The 18,924-nt window shown below is 39.6% G+C and overlaps 1 protein-coding gene across 1 annotated transcript in view; it reads right to left on the bottom strand.

Moving 5' to 3' along the window:
* The window catches only part of HSD17B3 (hydroxysteroid 17-beta dehydrogenase 3), a 48,774-nt gene that overhangs the window by 20,575 nt on the left and 9,275 nt on the right, over window positions 1–18,924 (bottom strand). Inside the window, exons 3-8 of the mRNA XM_037798423.1 lie at window positions 9,837–9,912; window positions 7,998–8,105; window positions 5,840–5,907; window positions 4,460–4,495; window positions 1,557–1,591; window positions 440–521 (exon numbers count right to left, since the gene is read on the bottom strand). Of these exons, the coding sequence (XP_037654351.1) occupies window positions 440–521; window positions 1,557–1,591; window positions 4,460–4,495; window positions 5,840–5,907; window positions 7,998–8,105; window positions 9,837–9,912 (405 nt within the window). The remainder of the gene's footprint in view (window positions 1–439; window positions 522–1,556; window positions 1,592–4,459; window positions 4,496–5,839; window positions 5,908–7,997; window positions 8,106–9,836; window positions 9,913–18,924) is intronic.

Raw genomic sequence — 18,924 nt, 5'->3', positions numbered from 1 at the left:
ATATACCTAGGGTCACTGCATACAGATTAACCTACCTAGGGGACGCTCTTCCTTGTCTAGAACACTGCGTACTCCTACCTTTCCCCCTCTACCAGGTTTTGTTTTTACGATTGGGCATGGAGACACCAGCTAGGCCTCCAGGACTGGATGGAAGGAAATTACAATTTTACTTGTTGGCAGGAAGAGAACAGGGGTTCCCAGCCAAGGAAGTGGGTGGTGGCTATAATCCCACAGGAGCTGAGCTTGCCAACCTGTGGACTTCATCTGCCTGGAGTGAGCAGCTTATTCTAGTTAGCACAAAGGCACAGTGTTGGCTAGCTCCATCTTGAATGTATGAGTGTCCCCAGGTAAATCTTTCTCTAAACTTACCAGATGATCCAAAGAAAAATGCCAACTAGGAAAAATAAGAGGATATCATGGTTTACATAATATCACTCACCTTGGATGCTGAATACATCGAATACAGAGGCCAAGGAAAGAGGGCTGCTCCAGAAGACATGTTCAAGATAAGACCTCTCCGCCTAAAAGACAAACAAGGAAGGTTTCCATTGGCTTGTTGCGGGATCACACCTTGACAAAGGGGTTCATAGAAACTTTGAAAATTCCATTCTCTCTAGGCTTCCACGTGTACTAAGTGCTCAGCTTCCAACAACTGTGAGTGGAACTTTCTCCTACATCATCAATTAGGACATCTTAGCAATGATGTCACTCTTGGTGTTCATTTGCTCGGCAAGTATTTGTTACAGGAAAGAGAAGCCCTGGTATCACAAAGATCTCCCCACCAAGACACAGATAATCTCTCAGTTTGGACAAGGTTCAGGAGGAAGCCTTCCCTCTCAAATGGAAACACATGAGCTCGAGGGTGCCTTCTGACCAACCACAGGACGAATGTCACATGGTAGAATTCAGCCTCAGGGTTCTCACTTTTCCTTTTGAAGTTCAGAGCCCTTAAATTTCTCAATTAGATGGGTTCAATCCAGAAAAATAACAAAGAAACTGCTAATTAGAATATAAAGCCAAGGCCCTTTCTCCTCTAAGGAAGATAAGACCATCAACTATTTGCTTTTAATGAATACCACCTGAAGAAAACCAACTTCTGAATAGGCATTGTGATAGCGTGAGGAAGCTATAAACATGGAATAAATAGAGAAACTGATAGGCTGGCAATTTCTACCGCTAAATTGGATTATTCATTCTAACAAAAACTGAAAATCATAATCACATAGAGATGGTGTTGGTCTCAGGCCAACTTCTTAAGTTTCTTTTATGCTCAACATGAGTTGATGTTTTTTTTTTTAATTCAATGTGTGCTGAAACTACTAGTCCCTTCCTCCCTCAAGTATATGTTACATTTTGGCCTACAACTATGCTTGTCTGCTTGCAAAGCTGGCCTGGCCACGAATGTTTTGCTTTCTCCTATAATCCTCATTTTATTCCAGCCTAGTTTTTATCATCCATTAAAGCTGGAATGAACTCTATCCCTCTATCCCTGGGTCAGCTGATGGCCAGGGCAGAAAAATCACACCGCTCCACAATTTTTCACAGGAAGACCTTACCTCGATTCCATGTGTTTCAGAATTAGCTGTGTCATCTACAAGAGAAGATCAAAATTAAGCACTGACAATGGAGCTAAGTGGCAGTGAGGGGGGGAAAGGAACTGGGGGAGGCAGTTGCTGGAGGAAGCTGGGGAAAGAGCTTAATCTTCTCAGATGGCATTGAAAATCTGCTGACACTCATTGGAGATAATTCTGGCAACATTGGAGGCTGGTTAGAACCCATGAGAGGCCAGCTGAACAAATGAGAAGCCATTCCAAAATCTCTGGTTTCTTCCTCATAAAGCTAAAATCTTCCTGGAAAATGAGGGCAGAGAAAACTGTGGGAATCCACTCATGACTGTGGGATCAACTCTAAGGTGCCCATGATGCTCTTTATTCTGGGGACAGACAAAAATTGACTGGCTCTCATAAACCCCATTCATGAGTTAGAATTGAGAGACCATCAGAAAACCCAATAAGCATTTATGAGCGTCTCATGTACAGGTTATGAGATGGAGAAGGACATCTCTTCGATTTAAAAGCAGCATATAGGCAGCCTCCAGGTGGTCTACAAAGAGGCTCAGTGGACAGCACGTGTCGCTACGGCCTGCCTGTTGAAATCACAACAGCGTTGAGAAGCTTATTCCCCTTCCCACCTTACCTCTCCCTGAGAAAGTCTTCCCTGCCAGTTTTGGAGCCTAGACCATTCATTATAAGAGCTTTACACTATGCAACTACCAATAAGGCATAAATTTTAAGAATTAAGGAAGAGCAGCCATGAGTCAAATCCATGAACTGAAATGTTCTCTAAGTTATAATAAACAAGAATCAGGCCCTATCCTGGGAGCAGGTTGAGAATGAGAGGATCCAAATGAAAGGGAAGGAGGAGAGAAATAAAAGGGACTGGAAGTGAGCAGACAAACTTTGCTTACTTCTCCACATTGTCTAGGGGGCTCTGCAGTAGCTTCTCAGCAGGCTCTATCCCTGCCACTGCTCCACCTTTCATAGACCAGACCCCCTCAGCCCATCTCAGAGAGTCTTCAGATGTTTTCACTGCTATAGGGTGAAGATCTCTGCAACCCCCTAGAACTGCCTTCGGAAACACTGGATCTTTAGGGAGGTGAGAGAGAGGTGAGGGACTAGATTGTCATCACCTTTCCCTGACTCTCCCAACTTCATCAAAGTTACAGAATGTCCTCAAAGCTCTCCCAAATGAATTCAACTAGTCTTTTTGGATGAACAATCCCAATTAAAGAGACAGCAAGGGACTTTGTGGGCCCTCATCTCAAAGCTCCCAATATTTAGTCTCTTATCCCACCTCCCTCTGCCCTCAAACTCTTTCTCCCATCTGTGTTCCTGATAGAGAACTCAACCAGTCCCAGATGGCACCTTGGGAATAATTAAGAAATGCTAGTCATGCATCCAACCAGCATGGCTAATTGGGACATGACATACTTAAAAGCTAAACTTCAATTTACTTTCTTTGTTACTTAGGACGTTTAGTGTCTACCAATATATAAAATATATACATTTTTTAGCAAATCAAAGCATTTCTCTGCTAAAGGAGTCAGAGGGTTGTCAAATACATTTGGGAAAACTCTGTGATCAAACAGACCAAGACTGAAACATCAATGTGTAAAATAATGTGAAATATTTTAGTGGTAAGGCTGCAGACAAGAGTTGGACATATAAAACTTAAAACTGCATCGGCTAGAAACTTTGAAAAGCCATGATTGCTCAGCATAAAAAGAATGTTTGTACCCAATAATAACTGAGCAGGAAACTATAAAATATCGGCATGCTTACAAGAAAAACAATTGTTGTCAGCCCAACTTATCCACCTGAAAATAATTTTTGTTTCTGGTCTGCCTGGCATCCATCCCTCTTCATATGTTGATAGCAACCTTGTTTTCCTTTGGGAAATCAGTCCTCCACTGCCAGTCCATGTTGTTTGGATGAGTGAGCCTGAGCCTCCCCTGATCCCCAGCCAGGGTCTCAGCTCACAGAAGTCAGGGATCACACCTTATTCATCTCTGTAGTTCCACTGGACCTTCCAGAGTGTTCACTATGACCGCCATGGACAGTTGTGAATTTTGTGTACTGAACAACGTCCCTAGCTATAGGGGTGAGTGAGGGTTAGAATCCCAGGGTTCACTCACAAGCCATACCCCCTGGCAGAGGTAGAGGGCTCTATCCACTCAGAGGAAGGGAAAACTTTGGTTCCCACAAAAGCATCATCTACTCATCAACTCACACAGTCCCTTTTCCCAAGAGGCACCTCTTCCCTAACCTCGCAAAGGCACAGTATAGGATAGCTCTATGGTGGTCACACTATAAACACTTATGCACTGATCCTAATCAAAGAAACTGCATGCTAAATGGCACCCAAGATGTCACTTAGTCAAACCCTCTTTTAATAATAGCTGAAGAATCTGAAGTTCATGGGGGTTAAATAACTTGCCCAAAACTGTCCAACCAGCTCATAAGTAGCTGAGCTGGGATTAGAACGCAAGTGAACTTGAGCCTCATTTCAACTCTGTTGTTTACTGAACAACAAAAGTCCAGAAAGTCTAAGCCATGCCCCCTGTCATTTTTCTAAAGGGAGAGAGCTTTCCTCATTTACTAAAAAGGAAGGTATTCGGTCCAACAAAAATTGCTTTAGAATCTTGAATATGTTTCCGCACTGTCGGTCCTCCTATGTTCTGACATAATAGGATTCTGATTCTAGGGAGAATAAATCCATCACTGAATTTTCTTGACGAAAATGGACTAAGACAATTAAAAGACCATGCATGACCTTCCAATCAAGAGTAGTTCAATTTCAAAGAATTCTGCTTCTACAATGGAAGGGGCATTCTCCTGAGTTGCCAAATTCCAACAGCTACTACATTTTAATGCACTTAGCACATATATTGACCACATACCTTGACCACTGAAGTGATGTTACAGTGGATGAGGCTCTGTAATACATAATCACAACCAAGAATCAGTCCAGTCATTTGAGGGATACTCTTGGGAAGTTGTCAGTGCTAAAGAACCATGAAGTATGTGTCTGAGCAAGGCCACCACTCTCCTGGCCTGCAAATTAAATCCTTAATTGATGTTCAGTGAGTGTGTTACTAGAATTGGGTAACATCTGCCATTCACTCTATGATTCTACCAGGATGTGATCTTAAAAAGAAGTCAATACAATAGTTTCCTCAAAAATTTAGGAAGGAATATGGACAGGGTTTTTTCAAAGGGAGATGTTCATTTTCCAGCTGGAGGCAGAGGGGTTAGCATATGCAAGTCTAAAGCACAATAAATAGTGTACAGAGAATAGAAAGGCAAAGGGTTGTAGAATACAAGGTAAAGATTCTGGGCTAGAGAGACCAGATAAATAAACTAAATTTATCCAAGAAAGAGAGAAAAGGAAAGAGGAACAGACCCAGAAATAAGCCCAGACACACAGACAGACATAGTGAAAGAAAAGCAAGAACAGAACATCAATGATGTATTAATGGAGAGACACAGACTTGAGTGAGAAACTGGGAGTGCTATAAACAGGAACTCTGGGTTTGGATGTGTTGTCAAGGAGGAGTTTGGTCAGGATGTGCAGCAATATCCAAGCCATTTGGGATTATATACCAATGCAGGAGACCTGGGGCATAAGTGCAACCATAGGAATACCTGCAGGTGGTAACTTGACCAGAAATTGGGCAATAGAATCAGCGCAGTCCTTTCAGAATTGGTGTAATCCCATGACCTCAACGGTCAGGACCTGGGGAAGGGTCAACAAATAATGCCTTCAAGGACTGTCAAATATATATTTTAAAAAAAACTTAGTCATGACCAACAATGGCAGCCATGGGTTTGGTCAAGTTTGCTGAGCTTACAACACCCCAAACAACAGAGTGTTGTATCACATACTTGTCTCAAACCAAAAGCTGAACAAATCTTATTAGTTGAGAAGACAGAGGAGGATGAAGCACTGCCCTTCTCCCAGTTACAACCATAGCTCCAAATTTGTGAGACAGAATTACTCTCTTATAAAGCAGAGAGCAGAGCTCCAAACAGATGGGACAGTGAGGAGATAAGCTTGATGTGCAGAGAAGGGAGATTTTCTTATCCTGGAGATGGTCACAGAGGGTAGGACTTTTGACTGTGTATCAAGGACAAAGAAGAAAAAAAAAGGGAGTACTCATACTCCATGGAATATAGAATTTTGGCTTCCTATTATCCCCTTTCAGGCCCTAGTGAGTACACAGCCAGGGGGCCCAGAACCCGAGTGAGAGGAGACTATATACTTAAGAACACTGTCCTACCTGGATTTCACCTGGGACATTAAGGAAATGGCTCGGGAGAAGGTTTGGAAGCATTCCGACATTGTTGACTGTCAAAAAGAGGCAAAACAAAAATGCGTCAGAAGAGAACTTGGCAAATGTTTATGGAAAGCCTTAAAAATGTTCGTAGTCAACCTAGGAATTCTCTCGGGAAGTTTCCCTAAGGAAATATGTACAAATAGATTTATCCCCAAGGTTGTTAGCTATCTGTTCAATAACAGTGAGGAAACGAGGGAAAAAATTTTGTCCAATAATAGGAGGCAGACGAAATGAGTCCGGGGTTCATCTATACTACGGAATACAATGCAGTCACTAAAAATTACGGCCGTCCAACCCAACAGGTAAATTCACCACCCTCCCCACTTTGTGGGACATGATCCCCAAGGGCATGAATCTCCCTGGCAATGTGGAACGTGACTCCCAGGGATGAGCCTGGACCCTGCATCATGTGATTGAGAAAGACTTTTGGACCAAAAGGGGAGGAGAACTGAAACAAAATAAAGTTTCAGTGGCTGAGAGATTTCAAATGGAGTCAAGAGGTCATTCTGGAGGTAATTCTTATGCGTTATATAGATATCCCTTTTTAGCTTTTAGTTTATTAAAATAGTTAGAAGGAAATACCTGAAACTGTTGACTTGCAATCCAGTACCCTTGATTCTTGAAGATGATCATATAACTATATAGTCTATATGGTGTGACTGTGTGGTTGTGAAAACCTTATGGCTCACACTCCCTTTACCCAGTGTATAGACAAATGAGTAGAAAAAATGGTGGCAAAAAGTAAATGATTAATAGGGAGGAAGAGGATATGGGACGTTTTGAGTGTTCTTTTTACTTTTATTTTTATTCTTATTTTCCGTTTTTGGAGTAATGAAAATGTTCAAAAATTGACTATGGTGATGAATGCACAACTATGTGATGATGCTGTGAACAACTTTTGTATTTTAGACGATTGTATGGTATGTGAATATATTTCAGTAAAATTACATCAAAAAAATTATGGCTGCCAAGAATTTTGAAGACATGGAAAAGCATTTGTGATGTAAACTCATAAAAAGGTTGCAAAATAGTATGCAAGTTGCTTAAACATGTATGAACCTGGAAAACATGTCGAGTGGAACAAGTCAGACACAAATAAGACTTCACTTACGTAAAATAACCAGATAAGCAAATTCACAGAGACAGAACACAGATTAGAGGTTACTAGGGACTGTGGTGAGGCGGGAATGGGGAGTTATTGTTTAATGGGTAGAGAGTTTCTGTTTGGGGTGGTGGGAAAGTTTAGTAAATGGATGGTGGTGAAGCACAACATTGTAAATGTAATTAATGCCACTGAATTGTACACTTAAAATGGTTAAAATGGTAAATTTTATGTTATATGTATATAGAAATATATACAACCATAATAAAATTTAAAATTAAAAAAAAATTTAAGTATAACCTCAATTTTGAAAATAGGTGTTTATGTGATTTTGTGTGTCTAGAAGGATATGCACTAAAATGCTATCTCAGACTGTTGGAATTTTAAGAAACTTATGTTTCTTTTATGTGTTCATCTATTCTTTCAATTTTTCTGCAATGATGTTTTACATTTTTATTAGTAAAAAATGTAATTATTTTAAATATTCAGCAGGAAGTTTAGAAATCAAATCTTACTTCCTTCCACATACCATACAAATACCACTGTGTAGTTGGTTATAAAATATCTTGTCTATAAATCATCACACAAAAAAATTATATTGTTTTCTGAATAAGAAAGAGAGTCAATTCTCAAATAACCACACTTACTCCCTATTTCCCAGATCAACACAGCCATGCTTTTATGCTAAACTAATTCCTTTAGGCCAACATTTCCTGCCAAATGTCAATAATCAGTTCAGTGAAAAAAATCATTTTAACATTAGAAAACATATCAGGAAAGGCCAAAATGTGTAAGTTTGGTACAGTCCAAAGCCATGTATATATTTTTAATACACTAATAATGCCTTTTGGAAAAGTCAAGATTTAATATTCAGCTTAATGCTACAAGTTAAAATACAGACATGGATTAAGTTTAAGCTACCATGAAATAATCAAATGTCATGAATGTATTACATTGTTGCATTGTTACAACAAGCTCTCCATTCCACAATTTGCTTACCTAAAATTCCAATTTCTAAGCCTTCAAGGTTTTCTTGAATGTACTCATAAATGTCGTCTTTGGAAAAATCTGCTTGTATAATCTTCACGGCACTCCCTGTGGTTTGCTCTGCAATATAGACAACAGTTATTTTTCAACGTACAAGCGTCCAAATCCTGCCTTCCCACAGAGTTCCCAAGATGTCCCTGTCCTACTTGAGCAGACACTGAAGAAGATAAACCTGTGGCCCCAACTAGAAATAATGAATAGTCCTGTGTAAATGCTGGGAGGTGCTAGAGGATTTGTGAATGATGGTTTCCATGTGCTTCTAACAGTTACTGTGATGACAAGTGTATGCATTAAAATAGATTAATGCAGTGGTTCTCAAAGTGGGGACCCAGCCCAGCAGCAGCTGCACCATCCGGGAACTTGTTAGAAATGCACATTCTCAGGTTCCTCTCCAGCGATCTTTTTTTAACGAGCCCTCCAGGTGACTCTGATGCAGGCCCAAGTTTGAGGTCATCTGGATTAATGATGACAAAGCAACATCTGAAGGACCTCTGCTCAATAAATGCCAGGTTCCCTTTATCATAGACTAAACAATCCTCTATACAGCACTTTCGTGTTCATGAAGCATTTTCATATAGTGTCTTATTTTAATCTTTCCTGCAACCTTGCTAAGTAGGTAGGTATTATTATGCTTATTTTACAGAAAAGAAAATTAAGGCTCAGAAAAGCTAACTGACTTGCCCAAGGACATCCACACACAGGGCCTCAACCTGGTCTGCTCACCGCAAGTTTAGTGCTCTTTCTAGTTTTCTGTGTTAACTTGTCTTCTGCAGCTGTTCTCAGGCAAATATGCAGACTACAAGCAGACTTCGACAACTGCTACCTGCTTAAGTTTGGAGTTAGACCCAGTATTTCTGGGTCAGGTGATCTTGAGGCAAAGTTGGGAGGAGGGTGCTTTCAGTCCAAAGACACTACTTGCTTTTCAAGAGGAAGATAAAAAGCACCTTTTAGCATTGAAGGAGAACCCCAAAGAATTTCCTTGTCCTAGAAACCAGTGAATTCTGCCAGAACAAAGGCAGAATTCATCAGTTCAAGGGCATCGAGCTTGCACAGGGTGATGGTACAGCCCCACACCACCCACTTCCATCTTCCATCCGAAATCTCCCCAGGGAAACCAACTCCCCCAGACACCTGCCGTAGTCTTCATGTGTCTTCATAATTGAAGAGCCATTCCTTTAAGTGAAGGAGTTGAAATTTATTAAAGTTCAAATACCAAAGAAAGGGATATTATGATCGTTATTAACTAAGAACAATTCAGAGTGGATCACAATAATGAATTGTTACGATATAAACAGTTTCCCCCAGGGTTGGACAGTGTACAACCTTCACAACCATATGTGGCAGACCTGGATCAAATTTTTTTTTTTTTTTTTTTTTTTTTTTTCCCAAATCTGACAACCATCAGTGAGCAGCTTTCCTTACTCTCTTGCAAGAGGCAGAGTAGAAACTTAGGGATGTGAAGTTCCAACCACAGACCCTGCTTTGGAAGGGACTAACGAGCAGCCAGGCAGCTGGGATCTCTGGATGAGGGTGGGGGCATTGCTAGGGATGAAGACACCAGACCAAAGGAGAAAGTGGACTTCCCTGTTCCAGCCTCACCTGACCCAAAAATTGGTAGTGAACAGAAACCAACACCTGTCCTGCTCTCAGTTTAGTGAACTTGGCTGGGGTAGGGGCTCTGGCTCCAGAGAACAGGTGTAGGATTATTGACCAGCATCAGTAGGCCAAGAATAGCAGCAGATTTGACAGGCGGGTACACAAGCATCTGTGGCGTCTCTTGGGCTTACTCACCAATCTCCGTGGCAATGGCCTGCAGCTTTTCCAGTGTCCGGCTGATAAGCACAACGTTGAGTCCATGTTTGGCTAGCTGGGGTTGGGGGTGTGAGAACCAACAAAAGGCAAAGATGTTGAGCAGAGAAGGCTTGCATTTCAAAGGCAAATTGGGGCAGTACACATTTGAACTATTACAGTGGCAGGACAGTGCACTTGCTTCACCTGGATTTAAATGAGCAGAACAGGACCAAGGTTTCTGAACTATGAGCAAAAGAGCCACAAGGGACCAGGCTACCTATGACATAATATAATAACAGTAGCTAACACTTCTGTGTGTTTATTATGTGCTGGGAACTCTCCTAAGTGCTTTTCTCATATAGGTCCACACTTGAAAACCCATTTATCTGAAATGCTTGGGGTCTGATGTCTGTCAGAATGCAGAATTTTCTGGATTTTGGAAAAATAATACAGTGCTTATACCATATATTAGGGATCAGCCCCAATGGGGTCTGGGGCAACACCCCATAATTTAAAAATAAAAAACAGTATTTCAAACAACTTGTGTGTTAACTTCCTATTCACAAAGATGTTAAGTTAGTCCTGTGGGTCAACTGACTTGGGCACATCATGGACCCAGCCCTTCTCCCTGTTTTCTGACCCGCAGGATAGAAAATGGAATAGGAAGATCAAGATAAACAGAGTTAGATGCCGCCCCTCCCCCCATCAGCAAGGTAACTCTTTGAAATGGCAAATGCCTAGATTCACGGGGTGGGGGTGGTGCTGAGCAACGGTGTGGGAAAGCCTGGGCTAAATCAACAAATCAACACAGCAGTAGGAGCCATTCCACAAGGGACACACAAACTCCTACAGTGTGCTGGGACTTCCAGGTCAGGCTGAGCCTCGTCTACACCCCGCAAGGCTGCAGGTGAGAAAAAGGGAAGCCTTCCCTGAAAGACCAAAGGAAAACCCAGACTGTATTTAGACCAATTGATGGCATTTGAGTTCATGAAAAAGGTTGACTGAACTCTTTCTCTGTGGTTTTAGTTCCATGATTTATACTGTTATTTTAATAGGGAGTTATATATTATAAAAACACATAAGAAGCTGAATTAAACAGACTATAATATATGGTCCCCGATAGTCAATAATTCACTCTTCAAGCTCACAGTTCCCAAACAGGGCTGTGTTTCAAAAAGCACTGATTCCCAGGAACCCCTCCACCATTAAAATCATCCAAATAAAAATGTCTGAGGTTGAAGCCTCCATCTATATTTTTTTTCAGTTTTAATTATCAAGTTACACTAAGTGGACAAGCACATTCTCATTATAAAAGATGCAAACAAAACCAAGGAAAAAAATATTCCCGATGTCAGATACCCCCCAGGTTTCTGCTGCCTTAAGTGTTTGTTCATTTTCATGCAGGTATAAGCATTTATAGAAATAAGTGGTTTTTTTGTATGTAGGATTTCTTTCTATTTATTTCATATAAATGTCGTTATACATATTGTCTTGCAGTGCTCTTTTTTTGTTAGAGAAGTGGTAGTTTATAGAACAATCATGCATAAAATACAGGATTTCCATTTACCACCCTATTATTAACACCTTGCATTGATGTGGTACATTTGCTACAATTCATGAAAGCACATTTTTATAAATTAATCATTAATCATAACCCATGGTTTAACTTAAGGTTCACTGTTTGTGTTGTGCATTTCCATGGATTTTTTTAAAATTTTTATTCTAGTAACATATATACAATCTAAAATTTCCCCTTTCAACCACATTCAAACATATAATTCAGTGCTAATTACATTCACAATATTGTACTATCATCACCACACTCCAGTATGAAAACTTTTCCATCATCCCAAATAGAAACTCTGTAAATTTTAAGCTTTAACTCCCTATTCCCTACTCCACCCCATTCCCTGGTAACCTATATTCTAGATTCTGATTCTAAGAGTTTGCTGATTCTATTTATTTCATATCAGTGAGACCATACATTATTTGTCCTTTTGTGTCTGGCTTATTTCACTCAACATGATGTCTTCAAGCTCCATCCATATTGTTGCATGTATCAAAACTTCATTCCTTGTTTTACGGCCGTATAATATTCCATTGTATGCATATACTATATTTTGTTTATCTATTCATTGCTTGATGGACATATGGGTGGTTTCATCATTTGGCAATTGTGAATAATGCCACTATGAACATCAGAATGCAACTATCTGTAGAGTCCCTGCTTTCAATTCTTTGAAATTGAAATAGAGGTAGGGTTACCAGGTCATATGAAAATTCTGTACTTAACTTTGTGAGGAACTGTCACACTCTCACCAATATTTAATATTAGCAAACTAAAAACAAATTTCCAACCTGATGGTCAAGAAATGATATCCTCTCTTATTGTTTTAATTTGCATTTCTCCAATCTTCAGTGGGGCTGCATATCTTTTTTTGTATGTTTCTGTATGAATTAACAGTACATGCCCATTATGCATTTTTCTACTGGGTTCTTTATCATTTTCCAATAAATGAATAGAAGTTGTTTATATATTTTATATACTGATTATTTGCTTATTTATAAAGCAAGTATTTTCTCCTTTGTTTATGGTGTCCTTTATCATACATTATATATTAATTTTGTTATCAAATTTGTGAATGTTTTCCCTTCCTAACTTCAAGGATATAAATACATTTTTCTATGCTTTCATCTAACCCTTTGTAATTTGCTGATTTGTTTGTTTATTTTTTGAGAATGGTGTGAGGTTGAAATCATCCAATTTTTTTCAAAACAGGCAGCTAATATTGTCTTGACAGCATCTTTCAATCTGTCCATTCTTTCCTGAGTGCTTTGAAATGCTAAATTCATCATATGCTAAACTATCATATATACATGGGTTTGTTTATGGTTTATCTGTTCTGTTCCATTGATTTATTTGTCAAATTCGGTACCACTGCCACTTCTCATTTAATCATCATAATCTTATAATAGGTTTGATATCTGATAGGGGAAGTCCCCACCATCTATTCTCTTTCAAAATATTTTTTTATTGTATTCATTTAATCTTCCAAATAAGTGATAAAAATTGTCTCATCAACTATTAGACTGAAATTAAAGATATTTAGGGGAAAACTTTTTGCAGTAATCAGTTGTCTCATCAATAAATATGGTATCTGTTTCTTCAGATCTCATATGTCCTTCTAAAATCTTTTAAAAATTTCTTCATATGAATCTTGGACACTTCTTGTTAGATTTGTATTAGTTAGGATAACATTAGTGGCTATAACAAATAACTAAAATTCCAGTGGCTTAACACAATGGAAGTTTGCTTTTCATCTTATCTAACAGACTCTAGTCCACAGTCCTTCAGAGCCCACAGTTGAGAGAGGGTTTGCCATCCTCAACACTTGCCTTCTAAGACTTCCCTAGACATTGACATCCAGCCAGTATAAGGATTAAGTACCTTGACTCAGAAGTGGTATCCAACACTTCTGCTTAGTTTCATTGAGTGAGAGAGGGAAAACATAAGGCCATAAGTCATGGCATGCAGGCAGTTTCAATTACTGTGACGTTTTAATTCTTAAGCTGGGTGAAAAAGGAATATATACACATGCATACATATATATGTGTATATACATATATATATATACACAGCTCTCTCCCTCTCTCTCTCTCTCTCTCTCATACACACACATACACACACACACACAATCAAGGCATGCTGCAATGAACCTAGGATATCCAAAATCTGGATCAGAAATTATAGGACTGAAGCCAAGCAGCACAGGAACAAAGAAATGAATCCAGGGGAACATAAAAATAATTAAAAGTGTCTGTTTTCATTTACAACAAGATGAAAGAGAGCAAGCTTTGAGTGCAGCTGTAATAATATAGACAAGACATTAGGAAGAAGAGTTTCCTTGCTAATACTGACATAAGACACTTCCATAGATTGCCAAGTAAGTGGATAATAATGCTTAAGAATAGGACAAGACAGTTATTTTTCTTGGGTTGGTCTGAGGCGGAGCTAGCAAAGTGGTGTACATCCAAAGGCTGATTTTGTATTATGACCTGCCGCTGCCAGGAGAACTAGCTTGAGAAAGATTCTAACTGTCCTAGTCTGCACTGGGGGTGGGGAACAGGGCTTGCACCCTGGCCATTGCAGATGTTAGGTGCAGATGTGAATGAATGGAATCAGATAGCCATTAGTCATGAATTTTGGGTCTAGCATTTTCTGGGCATTAACAACCAACAATACATGGTTGCATACATCCAAGTGGCAAAAAGTAAAATTTGTAAAAACTCATGCTGACAGGTGTTTAGTGAATAAGATAGTCTCAAATCCTCTTGGGAGGGGTAAAAATTCATTCAGTCATATAGAGAAAAATTTAGCAATGGTATCAGATTTTAAGTGTGGATTCCCACTGACCCAGCAATTTCACTGTTAGAGACTAACCCTTGGATGCAAAAGTATGCCTTACAATATTATTTGTAAAAACAGGAATGGAATGTCAACCAGAAAAGCTTCCATTTTCTTTGAAGTCTTTGGATCATCGTTAGGGTTCTGTTAACAGCAACCAAGACTTGATATACAATCAGCTATTGATATCTGTATCAGTATGTGTGAGTGAAGACAGCCAGGGTTTTGCTTAATCTCTTCTGGAAGGAATCTCAAGACAGAGAGGGATAAGGTAAGGGCAGGGGTAGGAAGAGGTCTTTATTTCTTTTTTATTGTGTGTGTGCCTTTCTGCACTGTTTAGATTTTCTGATTTTATCCCTACATTTTTTCTGTCTTTAACAGTAATTATCTGAGCAATGAGATGGTGGCTTCTTTGTTGTTTTCTTCTTTATACCTCTTTGAGTTAAAAATATATGTATAAATACCATTAGCCATTAGGGAAATGCAAATTAAAACCCCCATGAAATATTACCACCCAACTCTCAGAATGGCTAAAATAAAAAATAGTAACAACACCAAATACCGGCAAGGATGTGGAGAAACTGGTTGTAGGAAGGCAAAATAGTGGAAAACAGGCAACTTCTTAAAAAAACTAAACATGCAACAACCATTGTTCTGGTTTGCTAATGCTGCTGTTTTGCAAAACTCCAGAAATGGATTGGCTCTTATAAAGGAGGTTTATTTGGTTACAAAGTTACAGTCTTAAGGCCATAAAGTGTCCAAGGTAAGGCATCAACAATAGGGTACCTTCACTAGAGAAAGGGCATTGGCATCCAAAAACCTCTGTTAGCTGGGAAGGCATGTGGCTGGCATCTGCTTGCTCTCACATTGCATTTCAAAACGGTGTTCTCCAAAATGTCAGCATCAGCTTTCAACAGCCATCTTCAAAATGTTTCCCTAAGCTGCAGCTGCAAGCTTCTTCTGTCTGAGTTCTTATAAGCCTCCAGTGATTTAATTAAGACCCACGTCAAATGGGTGGGGCCTCACCCCCATGGAAATAATCTAATCAAAGGTATTACCCACAGTTGGGTGGGTCACATCTCCATGGAAACAACCTAATCAAAAGGTCTCAACCTAATCAAAAGACTAATAAGTCTCCCCCAACAAGATCGCATTAAAGAACATGGAGTTTTGGGGGACATAAGACATCCAAACCAGCACAACCATAAAGCCCAGCAATCGCCCTCCTGGACATTTACCCTAGGGAAATGAAGACTTATGTTCACACAAAAATCTATATGCAAATATTTAAGCAGACTTATTCATAATAGTCAAAAACTGGAAACAACCCAGATGTCCTTCAGTAGGCGAATGGTTAAACAAACTGTGGTATTTCTATGTCATGGAATACTACTCACCAATCAAAAATAGTATGAACTATTGATATAGGCAACAACTTGGATGAATCTCCAAAGAATTACTCTGAGTGGAAAAATCCAGTCCCAAAAGATTACATATTGTATGACTTCATTCATATGACATTCTTAAAATGATGAAATTATAGAAATGGAGAACAGCTTAGTGGTTGCCAGATGTGAAGAAGGGGGTGGGACAGGAGGGAGGTGGGTGTGGCTATCAAAGGGCAGCACAAGGGATCCCTGTGGTGAGGGGATGTTCTGTGTCTTGACTGTATCATTGTCAATATCCCAGCTGTGATATTGTACCACAGTTTTGTAAGGTGTTTCCAGTGGGGGAAATTGGTGATTTCCAGTTATTTCTTACAACTGCTCACGGTTCTACAAATTATCTCAAAATAAAAAGTGTAACCAAAAACAAAAGCTATACAAAATAAATACATAAAAATTGGATGACAGTGCTTTTTGAAGGGCGTTGGGGGGATATGTGTGGAGCACTGCATGGGGCTTAGCCAGGGCCAAGGTGAGCCCAGCTCTGGGAGGACTGCAGGGCTGAACCCACTTGTGGCCAATTGGGCTGCTTTTCCTACAGGCCAGAAAAATGGCACATCCTCCCTTGGGGAGCTCTGCCTAAGACTGGGCAGAACTGACAGGGAAACCTAAGTGGCTGGCAATGAATTTGATGACAATTTTCCCTGACCCAAGCCCATTTGGTTGTTTGTAATTATTGGGTTTTCTCTTGTAAACTCCAGTACCTAGAGGCAGATGAGAGCCTTAGGTTTCCTTCCCCAGAACCTGACCACCAAACAGTGTTACAATATAAAGCAAGCCTCAGACCAAATTCTACCATACATAAAAAAAAATTTGTTAGTAAGTCAGAACAAAACCAGACATAAACCTGTTCTCATTAGCTTGATGAATTCCCAGCTCTCTGTCCCTTAGACACTCTACTAAGTACCATGCATGGAGGTGTATCCAGGTAGATATGATAATATTCCAGGGGCAAGATTCAGTCACCCTTCTAACTAGGTCAGGTAACAGAATCCCCCATTAAGTGGCAGGACATGGGACCAAATCATAATTCAAGGCCAAGAATACAACTCTGCTGAGCTCATTAGACTCTTACACCTTCATTCACACAAGGGCACTAGTGCCTGTACAATATTTCTAACCTATCTACATATCTTGAACTGCACTTCATCAGGAAAATTATTTATAATACCTGTTAGGTTGATGGGCAAGCCGTCTAATGAAGGTCAAGTAGCTGAAGCATAGATTCCGATGAACTCTGGTTTAGGATCTTTAAAAATTAACTAACCACCACTTTATACCCAATAGGATGGTTATTATTTAAAAATAATAATAATAATAACAAGTGATGGCAAGGATGTGGAAAAATTGGAGCACTCGTGCATTGCTGGTGGGAATGTAAAATGGTATAGACGTGGTGAAAAACTCTTTGGTGGTTCCTCAAAAAGTTAAACATAGGACTACCATATGATTTAGCAATTCCACTCTTTACATACCCCAAAGAATTGAAAGCAGTGACTCACTGAGCTGCTTGTACACAATTATTCACAGCAGCATTATTCACAATTGCCAAATGGTGGAAGCAACCCAAGTGTTCATGACAGATGAACAGATAAACAAAATGTGACATAGATAAACAACGGAATATTATTCAGCTATGAAAAGGAATGAAGTTCTGATATGTGCTATGACATAGATGAGCCTAGAAAACATGCTAAATGAAATAAGCCAGACACAAAAGGAAAAATACTGCATAATTCCACTTATATGAAATATCTAGAATAAGCAAATTCATAGACCGAAAGTGGATTACAGGTTACCAGGGGCTTGGGATAAAGGGAATGAAAAGTTATTGCTTAATGGGTACAGTGTTTCTGTTTAGGGTAATGAAAAAGTTTTAGTAATGGAAGGTGGTGATGGTAGCACAGTATTGTAAAAGTAATTAGTGACACTGAATTGTACACTTAAAAATGATTAAAATGGCAAATTTTGTTATATATGTGTTACTGCAATAAAAAAAAATTAATCACTAGATTTATCCAGGTTTCTAGCATACTCAGATAGCATGCTCAAATTGGGTAATTTGAAGAGAGATTAATAAAAGGATGATTTATAAATTCCAAGGGATCCCTGGGGCTAAGAGCAGAGCAGTTGCCACCTGTTGGGCCTGAAAGGGCTGGGAAATTAAGGTACCTGAACCTGGAGAAAGAGAACTTTGTGGAGGGCTGCCTGATAGGAGCTGCCACCTTCAGTAAAGGGGCACAGCCAGCCCTCCATGACCTTTAGGGGGCAGAGGAATGACTGAACCTCACTCTCTTTTCTCCTTGCCATCTCTTTCCCATGCTCCCCATTGGCCAAACCCAAGTGAAACTAGAAGGCAAGGAAGTCCTTACAGTGCAGATCAAACTGCTGGGGCTCAGAGCAGGCCAGAAAAGGAAAGAGCGTGGTTACAGAAGGGCAAATAGGAAAAAAACCCAACACACACCACTCCTGTGTGGTACCCAAATAAAGTACTTCAAGTGTTAACACACTGCTTGCAGAAATGGAGATTAAAATGAACCGGCCTTAAGTGTAAATTTACCGTTGACCCAGAGATTCCACTCCTTAGGGAATCTACCCAGGAGAAATGGAAACTTGCGTCCTCACAAAGACTCACACAGGAATGTTCATAGCAGCATGATTCATAAGAGCCAAAAAGTGGAAACCACCCAAACATCCATCAGTGGGTGAAAGAGTAAATAAAATGTGGTGTATCCATACAATGGAATGTTATTCCACAATAAAAATGAAAGAACTACTGATTCCTGCTCTAGCATGGATGAATCTCAAAAACATATGCTAAGTGAAAGAAGCCAGACACAGTGCCACCTATTGTATGGTACCATTAATAGGACATATCCAGAAACTATTAATGGTAGCCTGGGGTTAAAAATGGACAAGGGATTAACTGTCACCTGGCTGAGGGTGAACAAATCAGTTAATTTACTAAAAATACTAAAAATCACTGAATCATTTAAAATGAGTGGATTTTATGGTGTGTAAATTATACCTGAATAAAGCCGTTCAACATAAAGTTGACCCATGTGTATATCACACCATCTACGCTGGCATATTATTTTAGAGCAACTTATGTTCATTCTAGCAGGTGATCTTCAGCTACAACTCTGGACTGCTTAGGGCAATGCCTTATGACAACGACAAGTTCCATCCCTGGCTCGAAACTGTTCGGTGAGGTTTTACTTTATAAAAAGATAGTAAA

This window comes from Choloepus didactylus, chromosome 10 (genome assembly GCF_015220235.1).
Source record: "Choloepus didactylus isolate mChoDid1 chromosome 10, mChoDid1.pri, whole genome shotgun sequence".
In the NCBI taxonomy this organism is placed as follows: Eukaryota; Metazoa; Chordata; class Mammalia; order Pilosa; family Megalonychidae; genus Choloepus; species Choloepus didactylus.
Note: the sequence above shows the minus strand (reverse complement) of the source record. Positions and strands in the feature narration are given on the sequence as shown.